The 17,514-nt window shown below is 41.7% G+C and overlaps 1 protein-coding gene across 1 annotated transcript in view; it reads left to right on the top strand.

Annotated features, from left to right (window-relative positions):
* Positions 1 to 17,514, top strand: part of LOC133625939 (VPS10 domain-containing receptor SorCS3-like) — a 299,862-nt gene that overhangs the window by 235,497 nt on the left and 46,851 nt on the right. Inside the window, exons 10-14 of the mRNA XM_062001248.1 lie at positions 1,546 to 1,692; positions 2,180 to 2,282; positions 6,177 to 6,253; positions 6,362 to 6,453; positions 9,720 to 9,827. Of these exons, the coding sequence (XP_061857232.1) occupies positions 1,546 to 1,692; positions 2,180 to 2,282; positions 6,177 to 6,253; positions 6,362 to 6,453; positions 9,720 to 9,827 (527 nt within the window). The remainder of the gene's footprint in view (positions 1 to 1,545; positions 1,693 to 2,179; positions 2,283 to 6,176; positions 6,254 to 6,361; positions 6,454 to 9,719; positions 9,828 to 17,514) is intronic.

A 17,514-nucleotide genomic window follows, 5' to 3' on the forward strand; every position in this document is an offset into this window, starting at 1 on the left:
CTCATGTGGCAATAGATGCAGTGCATTCTGCTATAGGTGTGATAACTGGTTGCTTTCAAGTCAATGACTGGTTAGCTATGTGACATTTCCAAAAGGGAAAACCATTATCCTTCTCATGCTAATGTGTGTGTCAGGAGGACTCAAAATACTGGTTTTCCCCAACAGCTGGAGATACCAGCTCACAGACAGGTAATGTGGATTGCGCCTTTGTGAGAAATGAGTTTGTGAATTTCTGAATTATAAGCAAAAGTTTATAGGTGCCATCTGCCCAGAGATAACAGCTGGATAACTTCTACCCTGAATCATCTTCCATTCTTATTCTTCTGCCAGGCCTTTCAGCCTGGGACAACAGTCTATTTGGAGACTATCTGGTTTTGGTGTGCCATAACTCATTGGATGGAAGATCTGCTGAAATTCAGGGCTCAGTGCCAGCAACAAACTAATTGGTAATAATAATAATGGTTGCAGGAGGCCTTCCTCCTGTTATATGGAGAAATATTTCTGCAGTTACATATAGAGGTTAGGATTTACCTTTATTAATTTCATCCAGAATAATGCCTATTCAACAATATCATCCATTTGTTTATGTGTTTACACTTTATTTTCACGTAATTAAATATATTTTCCTGTCACTGAAACAAGATATGTTTCTGTGTTGTGGTAAACCAGATAAAATAAACATGCATCATCTCTCATTCCTGGGCAAACTCTGTATTGAATTGCCCAGATGTATATCAAAGACTCTTTACTATTAAATGCTGATAGAGATTTTCACCAGGTCATTCAAAGAGTAGTGTCACTCAGGGGGCTTCAGAGTGGAAGGATTTGCACCCTGACTGTTATCATGAAGTTACAGATTTGCAGCAGTTTCCTTCTTCCTGACTTTCACAGCTGTGCCACAGGAGCCAGACTCAACATGAAATTTTCTCGGGGACGTTCTGGCGGTACTGTATTCTGCTGGAGTGTGTTCTGACAAAAATCAAAACACTTGGAACAACTGGGTTGATTTTGACAGAATTTGGGAGTGGAAGGAAAGTGAAAAAATCAAGTTTGCAAAACAGTGTTTCATCATATTCAGGATTTCCATCTTTTGTGTAAAAGAAAAAAAGATACCAGCAGAAAAAGATCCCACGCTGATGTGAGCTGCTGCCTGCCATGTTACGGCAGTCTTGGGAGGGAGTGAGGCAGGCAGATCACATCCTCAAGCTCACAGAGATCATGTGTGACTTGGTGCGTGCTGTACGTTCAAGCTGATCATCAGCCTATCTACAAGCACTCAAGGAAACCCAAAAGTGAGCTGTTTCCTAAAGTTTTGCTCTGTAAACATCATTGTCTCTCTCTCCCACAGAGAGAGACTGCATGAGGCCTCTCAACTGTGCAGGCATCGTCAAAATGTACTTGTAATGCAATTTATGGCCGTCTAAGTCTGGATTGAGATGACTTTACTGCTTTTTCAGAGACTTTCCACTCCTTAGAGTGCTAGATGGGCCTTATTTTTGGCCCGTTCTTCCGATATATTTTTTCATCTCTCTCCATTTTTCCTAGGTAGCAGGGATCAAAGGCATATTCCTGGCTAACAGGAAGATAGATGACCAAATCAAGACTTTCATTACCTATAACAAGGGCAGAGACTGGCGTTTGCTGCAGGCACCGGATACTGATCTCAGAGGAGACCCTGTAGTTTGCCAGCTGGTGAGTGGCAGACATTTTCTAAAGCACGCTCGACTCTTCATACCTCCTTATTTTAGTCACTGGATTAACAAAACTCTCCCTGTGTTTTTTTTCTCTTGACCTGCTGAGTGTTAAGTGACTTAAGTAGGTTTCTTCTTCTGTAGCTTCATAGGTTTTAAGGGATAATTCTGTCTGTCTTGACTTTTTTTATGGAACATGTCAGAATAAGAAAGTTTCTAGGAGAAAGTGCTCTAAGTCAGATTATGGGTAAAAGACAAGTGCAGACACACTTGCCAGTAGTGCATTGTTCCTGCTGCTCTTGCTCTCAAGCTACTTTTGTGATGCTTATTCAGAAAATGAACATATGCTGCTATTTGTAGAAGCACTAATAGCAGAGGGATCATTTTCAGAAGGATCAGAGCATCTGTGTGCAGTCACCAAGGGTTCCTCTGATATTTCACTTGTTGCATATTAAAGCTTCTGCTTTTTGTTTGTTTCCTGTCAACAGCCCTTTTGCTCGTTGCACTTACATCTGCAACTCTCAGAGAATCCATACACTTCAGGAAGCATTTCCAGCAAAGAGACAGCTCCTGGGCTGCTAGTGGCAACAGGTAAGAACATAAGTACTTCTCACCACTCACCGTTGCCTCACTAGGAGTCTAAGAATATTTGAGGTGTTTCCTGTTGGTGTAAAAGCTTTCAGCAAGTGCTGAGCTAATTCACATTATCTCCTCTTTGCTATGGGCTAGGAAACAGCATGTGGCCATTGACTTAAAAAATGTAATAGCTGTCAAGTATTTTTTCCTCTACAATAAGCCCACACCTGCAAGAGATCATTACCAATTGGCATTTTTAACTCCTCACACTTCACATCCTTACAGCTCCTGATGCAGTTGACTCCCCATTTTCTGAAGTTATCGTGGGTGAGCATAGGGCCTATAATCATGGCTACCCTCCTAGAAGTATCAATACATTCCACCTTTTGAGTAGCAAGTACAGAGTTGTCACAAAGTCTGAGAGGTGAAGCCTGGACTTCATGAGTGGCTGTCTTGTGCCCTGCACTTGCTTTCAACTCTTCTGTTACTCTAAGACTAGCAGCACTCCATCAGCACTGCATGGGTCATTGTTATAATGGGTTGTTCTGCAAAATAGTGCTTTGGCAGGTTGTGATGTTTTAATGGTGACCTGCTACAATGCTTCATGGTAACAATGGCCCTGTAATTAACCTGACAACCATCACAGGTGCTGGGTGCACACAGCATGCAGCCTAATGGGGATGGATGGGGCCAACCACACTAGAAACTGCCACATCTCTGTGGGAGCTGCTGGGCTAACAAAGTGCTTTCTGAATGGCTGATGCTAATGAAAGCTGGCCTCTGAAGCATGTAGGTTGTCCTGCCTTTTCAAAAGGAGGCTGCTACAGATGCTCAAATATGTCAAAATAGCTTAACTGTTCTTTCTAAGGCTCAGTATATCTCCTTTATCCTGTTCGGCCTAGCAGTGGCTTGCAAGTATGGCATGTTGGCATATTGCCTATGTGAGTTTACACTGTTCCTTCCAACCGCTTCCATTCTTGTGTCCTTCTGTGCTTCCATGTGTCTGCCAGACTAAGCCAGAACTGAAAGACAAGGTTCCCTTTATGGCATTTTTGTCTCAACACAGGAAACACCACTGATCCAGGCAAAATGGGGTGAGATAATTTGGTTTGAAATTCCAGAGCTTCCTATGCATAGCCAAGAGGAGGCATCACTCCTGACAGATCACACTTGCTAGGCATGTGCTTAGGAGCAAGCCCTACTCATGGTGCTATGATTGCAGAGGCTTTTTTTCTTTAACCTTTTAGGAAGCAAATAGAGGCAGCAGGGCAGTGAGATTCTAGGCAGCTGATCTAAATTGTTAGTAAATGAGGTTCTTTTAAAGCTGCCAGTGCATGGAATGAATGCTTTCCCAATCTAACAATTAACCTTTAAAAGGCAGGATATAATTTCTTCCTTACTGCGTTGTACAATAAAAGCTTAACCTGTTGGGAATATACACATCTGTTTCCACTAACCAGTTTCACAACGACAGGAACATCTCACCATGGTGAGTGTGTTCCAGCATAAGCATTGCAACTTGTTCTCACAGACATTGGCTGCTCAAACACTCCATGTCTTACTCTTTGATTTACAGTGGCATGTTTTCCAGCAGCGACTGGAAGCTCAGACTGTTGATATGAGGACAGAGGTTAGATTGTTGCAAAGGGAAGAATTATGGTTTAGTATCTAGTTGTACAGCTGCCAAATCTTCTTGAATTGTTTGAGAGTTAGTTATGTTCAGCGGGGTTTGAATTTATGCAGCTGAAAGAAACTCAATGAAGAGAATGAGAAAATAATCACAGAATCATTTAGGCTGGAAAAGATGTTTAAGATCATTGAGTCCAACTGTTAACCCAGCACTGCCACATCCACCACTAAACCATGTCCGTAAGCGACACATCTACTTGTCTTTTGAACAACTTCAGGGATACTGACTCAAACTGGACTCCCCTGGACAGCCTGTTCCAATGCTTGATGACCCTTTTAGTGAATATTTTTTTTCTAATATCCAATCTAAACCTCCTTGGTGCAACTGTAAGCTTTTTCCTATTATCCTGTCACTTGTAACGTGGGAGAAGAGACCTACCCCCTAGTCACTGCAACCTCCTTTCAGGTAGAGAGCAATAAGGTCTCACTTCAGCCTTGTTTTCTCTAAACTAAACAACTCCAGTTCCCTCAGCTGCTTCTCATCAGACTTATGCTCCAGGCCCCTCACCAGCTTTATTTCCTTCTTTAGACATGCTGCAGCACCTGGAACAGGTTTACACAGAAAACCAGAAAGAACTGATAGCACTAGAAGCTCACCTTTATACTTTCTTTCCTTGCTACAATCTGGAAATCCCTGTTTGGAAAGTTGATTTCCCAGTTTAGATATTTAAAATATGATTATATAAAACTTACACTTCTGCCTTTAATTCAGTTTCTAATTTTTGAGGGCTAAATATTGGACTAAACAGACTAAAAGTCGTTGGTCTAAAAAACAGTAGATTTATGTTCCTGAGCCTGGATCTCCCTATAGACAGTCCTTCTGTATGGTTGCTCATGGCAGGTTTTCCTTGTACTTTCATCTAGAAGCAGTTGGTCCCTCATGCTGGTGTTCAGCCACAGGGTTTGTGCAAGGTTTTCAGATATTTAGCATCTCTCTCTTGCAAATACTGGTGGATGGTCAGAGGTTCCAGAGGACTGGGGATTTAGTTCAAGTTCATTATTAATCTATATTAAGGTTTATCACTGTAAGATCTCAGGTTCTCTCTATCATCTCAGATGAGGGACCTTGGGAAAAAAACCTGTTCAAAACTGTGAGGTAGTGTCTCCAAATGGTATTCTAGTGTACTTCCTCTATTTATGGTTGAGGTTGACATTTGAGCTTTTCTTTGCATTGCTTTGATGTGTGGCATATCCATTCCCTAATGCATAATCAATGCAAGGTAGTTCACCCTATAAGGCTGTCAGCACAACAGTTTCCATCAAAATGGAAATTGCAAGATTAAAATTAAGAGCCATACCAAGTAACCAGTAAGTTTAAACTCACTGCTTGGGACACCTAGGTCAATGAGAACAATCAACGTTGTCTAGAGTACTGTTCAGTCTAGTCTCTACATCTCTGCTGCAAAGTCATTTGACCCACCTTAATTCTCTGAGCCATTTCTGCCCCCAGGTGAAGTTCATATTTGAACAAACAAGATTTCTTTCAAGTGGAACTTGTGTTTCATTACAGTCATCATTAATTGCAAACTATTCCCAAACCTAGGAAGAAACTTTGTGTATTTGACTGCAGGTTCTGAGATCAGTTATGTGTTTGAGCATTTTGACAGAATCCTGAATAGACTTTCCAGCTCCATGACCATGGGCTCCAGTGGGGCTTTGAATTAAATGTTAATCTCAACTTTAAGAGTAATTTCCCTTTGGATGCGCTCTTTTATATAAGAAGTAGTGACAGAGGTAATTTACCTGATGCTTGACAAAAACTGGCAGATCACTGGCAACTTATCAGCCAGAGCACAAGGGCTACAAGTTCAGAGAAAAATGTGTATGGAATGAAATATATGATAGCTAGGGACAGTGGCCACTATTCTGCTACCATCCTGATGATTTGAATGCACCAAGTGGACATGGGATTTCATACACAGATTTTTCAAGTATGTAGATCCTTGCCTAGAATAAGCTTCCTCTAATGGCTTGTAATTATGGACAGTGCTATCTGTTGGGAAAATAAACTGATAGTTCTATTTCTTTACAGTGTCAATCTTCAAATGGCACAGCTTGTGTAAATGAATATTGCCAGCTGACCATGGTCTTGGTTTTAGATGAGATTAGAATCAAGAGCAGCAAAAAAACACTGGTCAGGCCGAGTGTCTTTTGTTTCTTGGGAAAATGTGCTTCTCTGTTAATCCAAACAAGAATGTCTGACACATCCTTGTTTTGCAGGCAATATTGGCTCTGAGCTCTCTTACACTGATGTTGGCGTGTTCATCTCTTCCGATGGTGGAAATTCCTGGAGACAGGTATATTTGGCAGAGCAAAGGAAAGCATGGAGCCTTTTGCTGTTCTTCTTCTGAGTCTTCCCTTCCCAGTGGAGTGGAGGACTCATACAGTACCTAATTTGTTTGCAGATCTTCGAGGAGGAATACAATGTGTGGTTTCTGGACTGGGGAGGAGCACTAGTGGCCATGAAACGCACGTCAGTGCCCATCCGGCACATGTGGTAAGGCAACTTGCTACTTTGAGAAGGTTTCCTCATAGGGATAAGCTGACAGTTGTGCTAGTGTCTTTTGCATTACCTACATCATCACATCTACTGGTGTTCTACAAAATGAGCAAATTAGATAATTTTTCTCTGCATTTTACCATCGTTTTGGGTTTGTTGATTAATATAATGATTTTTGTAGCATTTTATGAATATAATAGCTATGTACACAATCATACACATATATGAATTACTCTTTGTACCTTTAATGTACTGTGAGAGTTCAGGTGCAGTTTCTTTCCCATAAACAGTTATATACTGAGTAAGAAGTCAACTCTCGTGCTTTGGGTATTTCTGAGAAGATATGTCTCTCATTTCTGCTTTTTGTTTCCAGAATTCAATATTAAACTGGCAAGACAGATAAAGGAAGGGAGAGGAGAGGGCAGTAGGTGTTGATAAGGACAATAGAGATATGTTGCAAATATCACTGTCTCCTAAAGGATTCCAGTATCAATACTCAGAGATACAGTGGTGGCAACTGAATAGAGTTGGAGGTGAAACAGGGCAAAAGGATTTCTCAGTTGAAGACACTGGTTTGCTATAAATGGTTTCTAACAGTCTAAGCACTAAAGATACTGCTCAAAACTGTCCTATCCTTAGCCTTTGCCCCTCTCACTCCTGCACCAGCTAAGCATTGGAGCATCCGTACTTAGATGCTGGGAAAGATTTGGTCACAGGTTGAGTTTCCATAGCTGCTGAGTGCCCACTTCACCTTTGCAGAGGTTCCTTTCAGATGTTCTCCCTTTCTACTAGGTCGCATGAAATGGTAAGTGCAGTACTGTGGGTGCCCCACACACTCTATTAAATAAGTAGTGTTTTAGAGCTGTTCTCAATAAGCTCCAACAGATTTCTTCCAAAATTGTACCCTTAGGGGCTTTGGAATTTGCTTCATATTGCCTCAGTAGAGACCTGTTTAATGGACAGGAGTGGAATAGATTAAAGGGTACATGTATATCTATTAGTTCTCAGGCTGAGACACTGTAAAATAAGTTTCATCCTGGAGAAAAGAGGGGTGGATAATTGAAAAGCCGAGAGAACTGTAGCTAAGCTAATGAAGCATGCTGTTCCCCAGAAATTGAAATGCTGTTTAGATAGATAAGCATGCAAGCAGAACAGCATACAAATGCACCAGGTGTATGGGAAGATACATATGTTTAAATAAATAGATTTAGGACAGATAAGCTTTTTGTATGCTGTTGTGCTCACAGCTTTCTGTCTTTGGTCTATAGTCAACTTCTTATTCTGGCAGATGTGCATTGTGAGTCAGGTGAAGATGTTCTGCTAGGTGCTGTGAGAGGCAGGTACTTAGGGAATTGTGATTGCAAGCCTTGGCATTCCACACTAGAGACCTGAAGGTGGTGTAACCCATTGTTTGTAATACATATTACACTGGTCTCCTGGTCTTTAGGTGGCAATTCAGACAGTGTGCCTGATGCTACCTACGTGGGAGAATTCAGTTTCCAGCAAGACCCTCTCAGACAAATCTAGGTGCTCAGATGAATCTGCACCCACACACACATGCACCCCAAACTTTCGTCACCTCAAAAATAAGGCAAACTTCTTATTTACCCTCACTTCAAAGTGAGAAGTATTTCCTGCAATTCGAAGAAGTTTGTGCTATGAATGTCTCTTTAGTAATGTCCATGGACAGTAATCTGTCATCCTTCACAGCCCAGGTACCTTGTACTATCAGTGGGAACTTTGTAACGACCCTGCTGGGAGATAATTAAATAATTTTATAGCAAATAAACCTTTGTGCTTTTTTGTTTGTTTGTTCTTCCTTTGCTGGTGTAATTTGGAGCTGAAATTCTTGGCAGAAATTGTGCTGGAGCAGTTGTGTGGAGAGTGTGGGGACAGAGAGGAACTTGGTTCCTTTCAGGACTATTGGTGGGCAGCAGCTCTGGGAGCTGGGATGCTGACAGCCTGCAGGTTGTGCTTCTCTCCCATTGCAGTAACTGATGGGTCTGCAAATCCTCCCCAGGCTTTTTTCTGCACTGCTGTGGGCACAGGCTGTCAGAGTGACATGAAGGCTGGTAGCTCCCTGAGGCCTGGGAAGCCAAGAGCAGATCATGGTCCCTGGGACAGTGAGGCAGATCTTGCAGCCAAGGCCCATTCCATGGCCTCAGCTAGGAACAGGGCAGCCAGGGGCAGCCCCAGTCCTGGGAATCAGCTCACTGAGGACAGGGACAGGCCAGGATGGGACACCAGCCTGAGTGCCAGGCTCATGGCTGGACAGGGCTGTGGCAGAGCTGGAGCCTGGCACACTTTTGGTGTCACTGGGACTCCTGGGCTCTGGATGGGGTGGGGAGAGGCCATAAGGGAGGCTGAGAAGGGACATTAAGGCAGAGACCACCAAAGCCCTGACCCAGTCTGTCTGCTGGTATGGTCAGTTAGACTTTTGAGTCATTCCTTTGCAGTTGTCAGAGGCAGAGAGGTTACTGGAGTGTAGCTGAGAGCAGCTTTGCTAACCCTCTTCATCTAAAAGCCTATTGTACTAACTGATTCAACCAAGACCCTAGCAGCTGGGTTAGCATACATGTGCTGTCTAATAAAAACAGAAAGTAAGGTGCATGGTGGTTGTGGGTAGAGACAGATGGTCAAAAGTCAGTAAATTACCCTGGGGTGTCACTGATGGTGTGAATACTCTCAGCCTCTAAGAAGGGAAACGTTTGAATTTTAACCGGTATAGAACTTTGCTTTACAATTGTAACCACTGGCTGTGGCTCAGGTTGGCCTCCTTCCTTTACCTCTCTGTAAAATGGAGGCCACTTCTGAAATGATAGGCAAAAAGAGTATTAATAGGGCTAGACAGATTGTAGCTAATGCCATATGGTATTGATCCATGCATCAGAACATCTCATGGTACTGTCACCAGTGTCCACGCATACAGGCCAGGACTGCTTATGCTCTGAGTGATGCCTCATGCAAGATGCTATTGCAGAGCCAGAAACAGGTCTTAGCAGTGACCCTTGGTCCCTTGAGATCTGATGCACAGTTAGATCAAGTATATCTGTGTCTTTGTTGGTCGTGTTTATATTTTCTAAGGCTTTGATCTTTCAAATTACACCAAGAGCACGAATTAGCAGGCTGGGAAATGGCAAAGATCAGTCCTGGTCTATAAATCTAGCTTCTGAAGCTTACAGACTTTAGCCAGCATTTAATTGCTGTAGTTGCTCTAGCCTAAGTCTTTTTATGTGTATAAATCTTGTCTACTTCTATCCCAGGATGAGTTTTGATGAGGGAAGATCCTGGAGTAAATACAGTTTCACGTCAACACCTCTTTTTGTGGATGGATCCCTTGTTGACCCTGGCATAGAGACCCAGATAATGACGTAAGTATAGCAGCTCTTAACTTTTTAAATTGTGTTTCATGAAGGCATAGTTCTGTTTTGTGGTTTTTGCTGATGGTGACAGACCCAGACAGAGTGTCCATGCATCATGTGGCACAGAGATAATAGAACCAAGCTCTTCCCAGTAATGGCAGAGGAGAGATGGTCCCAAGCTGTAGCTTGGGAGTTTAAATGCAACAGTAAGTAAATCTGCTTCTCTGGAGAATGGTGTAGCCCTGGACAGGTTACAGAGAAGTTATGGTATTGCCTTCCCTGGAAGTTTTCAAGCCTTGGCCAGATGACAGAAAATCTACCCTAATCTGTAGTTGGTGACAGTTTGTCTTGTAGTAATAGCTTGGACTAGTGACATCCAGACGTGCCCTCTCAGAAATATTGCTGAGATTGTGTTCCTTGGATCTGATGTCCCAGGCACTGCAGTGCTTTTCAGAGGCCAGAGATCCACATGCTTGCACCTAATAACAGTTCTGTGCTTGTTCCAGCTGTGCTGATATGAGTAATGCCAAACTTCATTGCTTGCTATCTGCATTGTGGGCTGTACATCTGGTTTTAGGTCAAACTAAAGATTTTCTCAGTGTAGAAATGCAAAGCTGAGCTCAGAATAACCTTCTTGGTCTGGGATGTTGTATGCTACAATTCACCCATACCATAGAAGGAGAAGTCTGGGCTTGCATTGGAGGTGCTTGGACTTTCCTCCTCCCAAGAGTGTTTCTCCCACTTCTGGGTAAGGCTGGTGGAAGTGGTGGAGTTGGCCAAAGAACAGTCCAGGATCTGAGTTTAACAACCAGGGAGGGAGAGAACATTTTAAGTTCAAAAGCATATTCAAAGAGTCATCTGACCACTTGCACAAAGGAGATCAGAGCACTCTGCTCTGGGATTCTGAACAAAGCAAGGACTAGATGGACTGCCTTTGTTGCTTGCAGAGGTGTCTCCTTACTTGTATTTTCTTTGAGATAGCTGAAACAGCTTTCTGAAAAGGATCAGAAGGCAAAGTAGGTATGATGCCTTAGACTGAGGCACACGTGAAGCATATCTGCAGTGGCACAAAGGAGTGCCTTTGGTTAATCACATCAGACACTGCTGCAGCACTCCAACTGAGCAGCAGGTGATATACTGTACATTTCACCTTGCAGTCAGTTTGCTTTTCCTGCTTTCTGCACCTGCACCTAAAGCTCCTGCAGATTTTCACAACTTGCTAGAGAAAAGAGATTCAGGCCCAGTATATTTTCTTCTAGGGTTCAATCCATCTGCCTGTTTTTGTGGCAGAAGTGTGTAAGTGGATGTCATTGCTGGTGTCACAGGTTGTGACAGACTGAGAGTAGACAAGATTTGCCTGTCATCAGTTTCTGAGGAAGCTTGGATCAGATAACCATTGTGAGTCTTGGGCATGTCTAATAATGGTTTGAATTGATTCCAGCTGGGTTGCATGATTTGTGTTGGTTTGACTTTCAAAAACCAGACCTACATCAGCCTTTCACAAACAGAAGCCTGTATGTGTTGAGAAGCAGCCTGTACTTGCAGTTTTGCTCACCTCAGCTGCAAGAAAGGGACTAGGGGAAAATCCTATTCTGGCAAAAGGTTCTTTACCATTTATGCCACGATAGAAGTGTGTTGGTGCTGTAGTCTTGGGAGGATCAGGAAGATGTAGCCAACTCCTGTAGTGCTCATCTATATCTTCTATGTTAAGTGTCCTAGAAAGGACAAGCTAAGTAGCTATGGTTATCCCCTATGCCTATAAAGCATAGGAGCAACACTTTCAAGTTTGTTTCCCTAACAGTGCTGAGGTAGAACAAGGGAGATCCTGTGTCTGTATCACAGACAGCTGTTGAGATTTTGTCCAAGCAGAGGTGCTATCAATTCTGATAGGGCCCCTAGTTTTCCTTTATTCCAAAACTATGCCTTGACTTTGGCTTTTTTTTTTTTTTAATAAAGGGAATTACTTGTTTGTGTAGAAAAATATCTTGCATCTGCTGCCTTGCTATCTGCAAATATTGCCCCTATTTTTGTAAAGAGCAAAACACAGCAGCATCTGATATACCTGTGAGCTTTTTCACAACACTGCTGTGAGCATCCTGTTGGGGAAATATATGCCAATCCTCAGCTAAAGATTAACCTGCATTCTGTTCACTCTGAGCATTTTTCTCCAAATGGCAGTGATAATGTGTCACTTTCTATGTTGGTTAACATGATGTTTTCCTGTGAATTTTTTTGTGCAGTGCGCAATGTGGATCTCTTTCCAACCACACACACGTGCAGACAGACACACACACACGTGCAGAGGGACAGACCTGAACTCAAATAAATCTGCACATCAGCACTTTCCTTGAAATCAATGGAGCTAATCAGTTTCAACTAGCTGTGGATTTAGCCCATTTAGTTTATAAATCAATGCAGTTTTCTTTTGAGATGAAAGATGCATTTTAAATCTAAGGTTATTGTTACTTCTGTCTCTGTAGTCATCTGGTGGAGAATGTAGGGACGTGAGTTATCTTCCTGAATATTGTGTATCATCTTTGTTGAGAGCCAACTCCCTTTTAAAATCTTTGCAGGCTTATTATTATTATTATTATTATTGTTTTTATTATTACTGTCATCATTACCAATTTTAAAAACTATTCTTAATAGTCTGTAAAAGCCATACAAAGAAATTTCACATTAGACTTGCCATAAATGTTTAGAGAAATTCCTTTCCACAGCATTAAAGGAACTGAGGAGGAAAGAGCCCATTTATAAAGTACGTATGCAAACCATTTCTATGCAGATGACTTAGGCACTTCTCACAATAAGTATTTCAGTGAACTAATCTACCAGGGCAGTGCAGGATCATGCTGAACTTGTGGAAGCTTTGTCTGAGAAGAAACCAATGCCTTTCTATTGCTACTGGCCATCCTCTGAACCAAGATAACAGGTGGTGGTTGGAGGTGCATGGAATTTGTGTTCGTAGGTAGAAATCCCAATGACTTCAAGAAGCTGATGAGAGGAGCACAGTGGTTTGGGTTTAACATCCCCCAGCTGGTGATGGAGTCAGTGAGAGCTCAGAGTAGAAGCACAGGGCTGAGGCAGAGAGGCTAATACTGTGCTCATGTTTGTGTATCACCAGGCTGGGCAGGTTAGTGGCATTTCAAGACTCGTCTTTTATCCTGGAAAATGCAAAATATTTCATCTAGTGGTCTCAGCTGATTTGCCTCAAAGTGGTCTGTGTTCAACTACTTCCAGAAAATAATATTCTAAGGGGAGTGTGTATTAAATAGTAATTGTGCTCCAACTATTATTAACATATTACATTATTAACAACATTAACATAATACAATCTTATTAAAATCAGTATATCAACAGAATGGCTACTGTTCCTAACCTTCATTTTGTGTCACATCCTTGGAGGTGCTCTCTGGTCTGTGGGAAGTAGTTGTAGCACAGAATTTCATACCACTTCACAGCTGTTATGTGAGTAGTAGCAGTGTCTGTATTGTACAAGCATCCTAGTGTTTTTGGGTCTTTTGTGCTGTGTGTACATGTCCTAAAACAGACCTAAAAACTTATCAATATGGTAAAATCTGTAGATTTGCACGTAGGTGCATTATATGGTTCTGAGTTATCTTAGTGTACTTTGAATTTGGAGCTGCTTTTAGTGAGGAACTGGACACATGGCAGAGGTCTGTTCCAACCTGAATTATTCTATGATTTTGGTTATGTCATGCTGCTATAAGTGGGAAAGAATGAAGTATTTCTGTACAAGCATAGCTGAGTGGGCTCTGCTAAGAATAGTTTTGTTTTAGCATAGGGAAATACAAAGAGACTGTGCAGGTGGTCTGACTTGGAGCTACTGTCTAACCAAGGTGAATCCACTCATTCCTGGCTGATCCATCCACTGCTGCAGTTCCTTTTGCTATTGTTTTGACACTCATTTCATGTGACAAGATGGTTGGTTCAGGTCCCGTTGTGTCACAGCACTTCGAGAGGTGTACATTGCAGTGTTTGGTGTAGGTGTGAGAAAAGCAGCTGTAGAAAACTAGAAGTCTTTTAGAGGAACAACTCAAATGTCTAAGGGTGATGAGTTTGGCGCTTTCTTAGGCGACCCAATGAGAATCTTGAAAACACTAGTCTTTGAGGACAAGTTGTCTAACTTCTATTCTGTAGCTCTCATTGGTGACTAGTATATCTTTTAATGATTTCATTTCCTAATGGGTCAGAACTAACACTTCTGTGCTGATCAGCCATAGGCATAGCATGTTACTTTTCTGAGGTTGTCCACCAGAAGAAAGGAATCAGGTTGTATTCCCCTTCTAGTAGATTGTGATGTATCCAAACAGAAGCAGTATTTCCTTGAAAGAATTGCTAGTCTGTACCACTTAAATCATAGAAAAGATGTTTTTGTGGGTCCAGAGAAGGGCTTTATGTTGTTTCATCTCTGACTCAGAATTATTACTACTGCCACTTTGTCTCCAATGTTAAGCATCTCTCCAAACCTACACTGAGAGAAATAACCTTTTTGCTTCACAGCTCTGCAGAGCTCTGCTATCATTTTAGTAGACTAATTATATGTGTGTGTATGTGGACACTCATTTATAGATGGGGATCATTAAATTTGTGCTGATAAATATATATTTACGTAGACACACCCGCATGTGTGTATATATAGATGTGTTTCTCTTAATGATCCATATATATCTGTGTATGCATCATTGAGCATTAACATTTCCAGTGAGAGGATTTAATACAAGTTGGTCTGCCAAGATTGCTTTGACTGCTGCTCTTGGCTCTGTGTACGTTAGAAAATGCTCCTGGTTGTAAATGAATAGGTTGTGAGCCCTGGACCTTTCTAACACCTTCTTGTTTACATGGCTGTGCAGCTTTACCAGAGATGAAGCAGGAGCATATTTTTTTCCAGGAGACCTATAAAATTACTGGCAAGTCATCACTGGGTGGCAGAAGAGTGGGGCAGAATGAATAAGTAATTGAGAAATGTTGGAAAAGGTGAGATGGATGCCAGAAGAAGTTTGAAGTGGGATAGAGAGCATTAAGAGCACAGGTCATACAGAGTCAGACCAGAGATCCCTCTAGCTCAGTTCCATGCTGCAACAGTGGCAAATAGAAGATGATAAATATATATTGAAAAATATGTATGATTCCCTTGTACACTTTTGCCATAGAGGTTTGCAACTCAGGGACTTTCTTGGCCAAACGTAGTATTCCTTGTATTTATAAGACATTTGTGATTTTTTTTTTCCTATTTTTGAGATTTATCCCCATAAATCCCTTAAAAAAATTAGCAGTCACATTATCATGTGGCTAGAAGTTCCACGAGTTAATTCATCTTTTGAAGAACTGACTGAGCTGTAGAAGATATCAGCAAAGTATGTACAGGTATGAACGCAGGATGAACTCAGCAGAGATTCAGCAGATTGAGTGAGGGGGGCAACAGTTCCCAGGTCCAAGTTCCCTCTGAGTTCAAAATTACATGGAAGTCAAGAGTCATTCTCCTGTCACTTCCTGATAACGTGATTATCATCTTTCCTCTTTGAGCAAGACAACATTCACTGCCTTCTGCTCAAGTCTTGCTGGTACATTTAAAAGCTGATACAGGAAAGAAAATTACAAGCTGACACAAAGTGCTTGAAAGATTGTGCCCTTTGCTTAGGGGTAGGGAGCTGTGGATCTGCTGCTTCTGAGTGATTATACTGAGAAAAGTATGACAAAACCAGACAGATTATATAAAATAGTGTCTTTGCTGACATGTGGTCAGACTTTCTCCCTGCTAGGTCAGCTTTTGCCCTCCTTAGTTGGCACTCCTGCTAGTAATCATAGCAAACAAGAGGTGAGTGGATGACATAAACACCAAGAGATTGTTTTTCCTAGGAAGAATTCAGGTTCTTGTCCAACATGCATAGAGACACAGACACTGTGTCCAATTCCTGTGGCTCAGCATAGTCCTTCAAGCTCTCCTATCATCAATCTGGTCTCTTTTCATTTCATTCTGGTTGAGAAAAAAGGAAGAAGCTGTCTGAAAAGGACATACATTCTCTGCGATTTCTCCTGCTGAGCTCAATAGAGGATTTGGTGAGGAGGGACTCTGGAGGAAAGATTTCACCAGAGGTCTGTAGAAAGATGAATCCAACTTGCAGCTTCCAGTGCAGAAAACAACAGAAGAGATCACGTACAGGGGCTATTGAGGTGAAGGATTCTGAACTCTGTTATTATTGTGGTTTTATCTCACATTTCAGTTTTCCTTTCTTTTTAAGTTTATTGCAATATCTGTTTGTGGTGCAACCAGCTTTATTATTTTGCTGTGGATTTTACTGCAAGGCTTTGATATGCCCTTGTGAGTTCGTTGCATTGTCCTCACTAACAGGGCTGTGGAAACTGCAGTGCTTAAACCTACATAAGGATTCTTCAGAATAGGATCCATGAAATGAAAACGAATCTGTGGAAATAATGACTGCAAACAGAGAGAAAAGTCAAATTTAGAACTTGATCTGAGAACAAAAATTACCAATATAATTAGTAATTTAGGAAACTAAGATGATTAAGAGGACATTGGCATTTACTATAGTGAGCTGCATTTCTGTATCATCTGAGCTAATTTCTAAACCTTCTGGAAGTAATGAATAGCTGGGACTTTGCGAGGAAATGATCAATCTGCTAATGCCATCAAGTGACTTTACAATGGACAAGAAAATGTGTGTTATAGGAATTCCCATTTTATCCCAGCAGATGATCAGTTTATGCCCTGGAGTAAGACAGTTGATTAGCCGTATCATTATCTTCATTTGCAAGACTTAAAAACATTATTAACGATCCCAGATTAATCTATGTCACTTCCTCCTCCCATCTCCCTCCCTGCCAGAGGTATACTCTGTTCCTTAGCCTTTGGATTGCTGCATGAAATCATCTAAACAGCCCACAGAGGCACAATATTGATTGTGCTGCTGATATTTGCAGTATGAGCTGAGGTCTTTCTGTGGCACCTGAGTAGACGAATCAGGTGATGAGAACATCTGCTTAGAGTAATCTTTCTCAGACAGCGTCATGTGATTTATTATGCCTTAGGAAGAGGATGTCTTTGACCTGAGATCAGTTCCCAGGACTTGTGCCATGTGCTCAGAAGATTCCTGTCAGAAGCCGTAACACGTGGAGAAGTCATTGGGCATACGTTGTCTGTCTTTGGATTTCTGAGGCAAACATTGCTCTCATTGGAGTCAAGTGCTCTTTATGGACAGCAGGTCAAATACTATGCTAAAGAAATTAACTTCATTAGTTACATTCCACAGGTAGGAAAATTAAGGCAGAACAAGAGACATGTCCATGATCAGTAGCTCAGCAGCCTGTCTTGAGGAGGGATTTGCATTAAATCTTGAGTGCCCCACTGTGTGGGCTTCTCCCATTGCTTAGGGGGAAGGAGATGCTGAGTTGTGTCTGTTATGCTCAGACAGGGTGGACAGAAAGGTAAGCATGTGCAGGGAGAACTGGAAAAAGGTGTACTGACTGGAGGCTTTTATTCACTAAAGTGAATTAAAAACCACACCTTTACAGAAGGAGCCAGAATGAACAGCAGGGTGATAAATGATTTCTTCTCCCTAAGTAAAAGGACAAGGTTTGCCTGATGATAATACAATCCAGATATTCTCCTCTAGAGGCTAACGTGTTTTGTTGCTTGTGCCTTTAAATAGAGACA

This window comes from Colius striatus, chromosome 8, assembly GCF_028858725.1.
Source record: "Colius striatus isolate bColStr4 chromosome 8, bColStr4.1.hap1, whole genome shotgun sequence".
In the NCBI taxonomy this organism is placed as follows: Eukaryota; Metazoa; Chordata; class Aves; order Coliiformes; family Coliidae; genus Colius; species Colius striatus.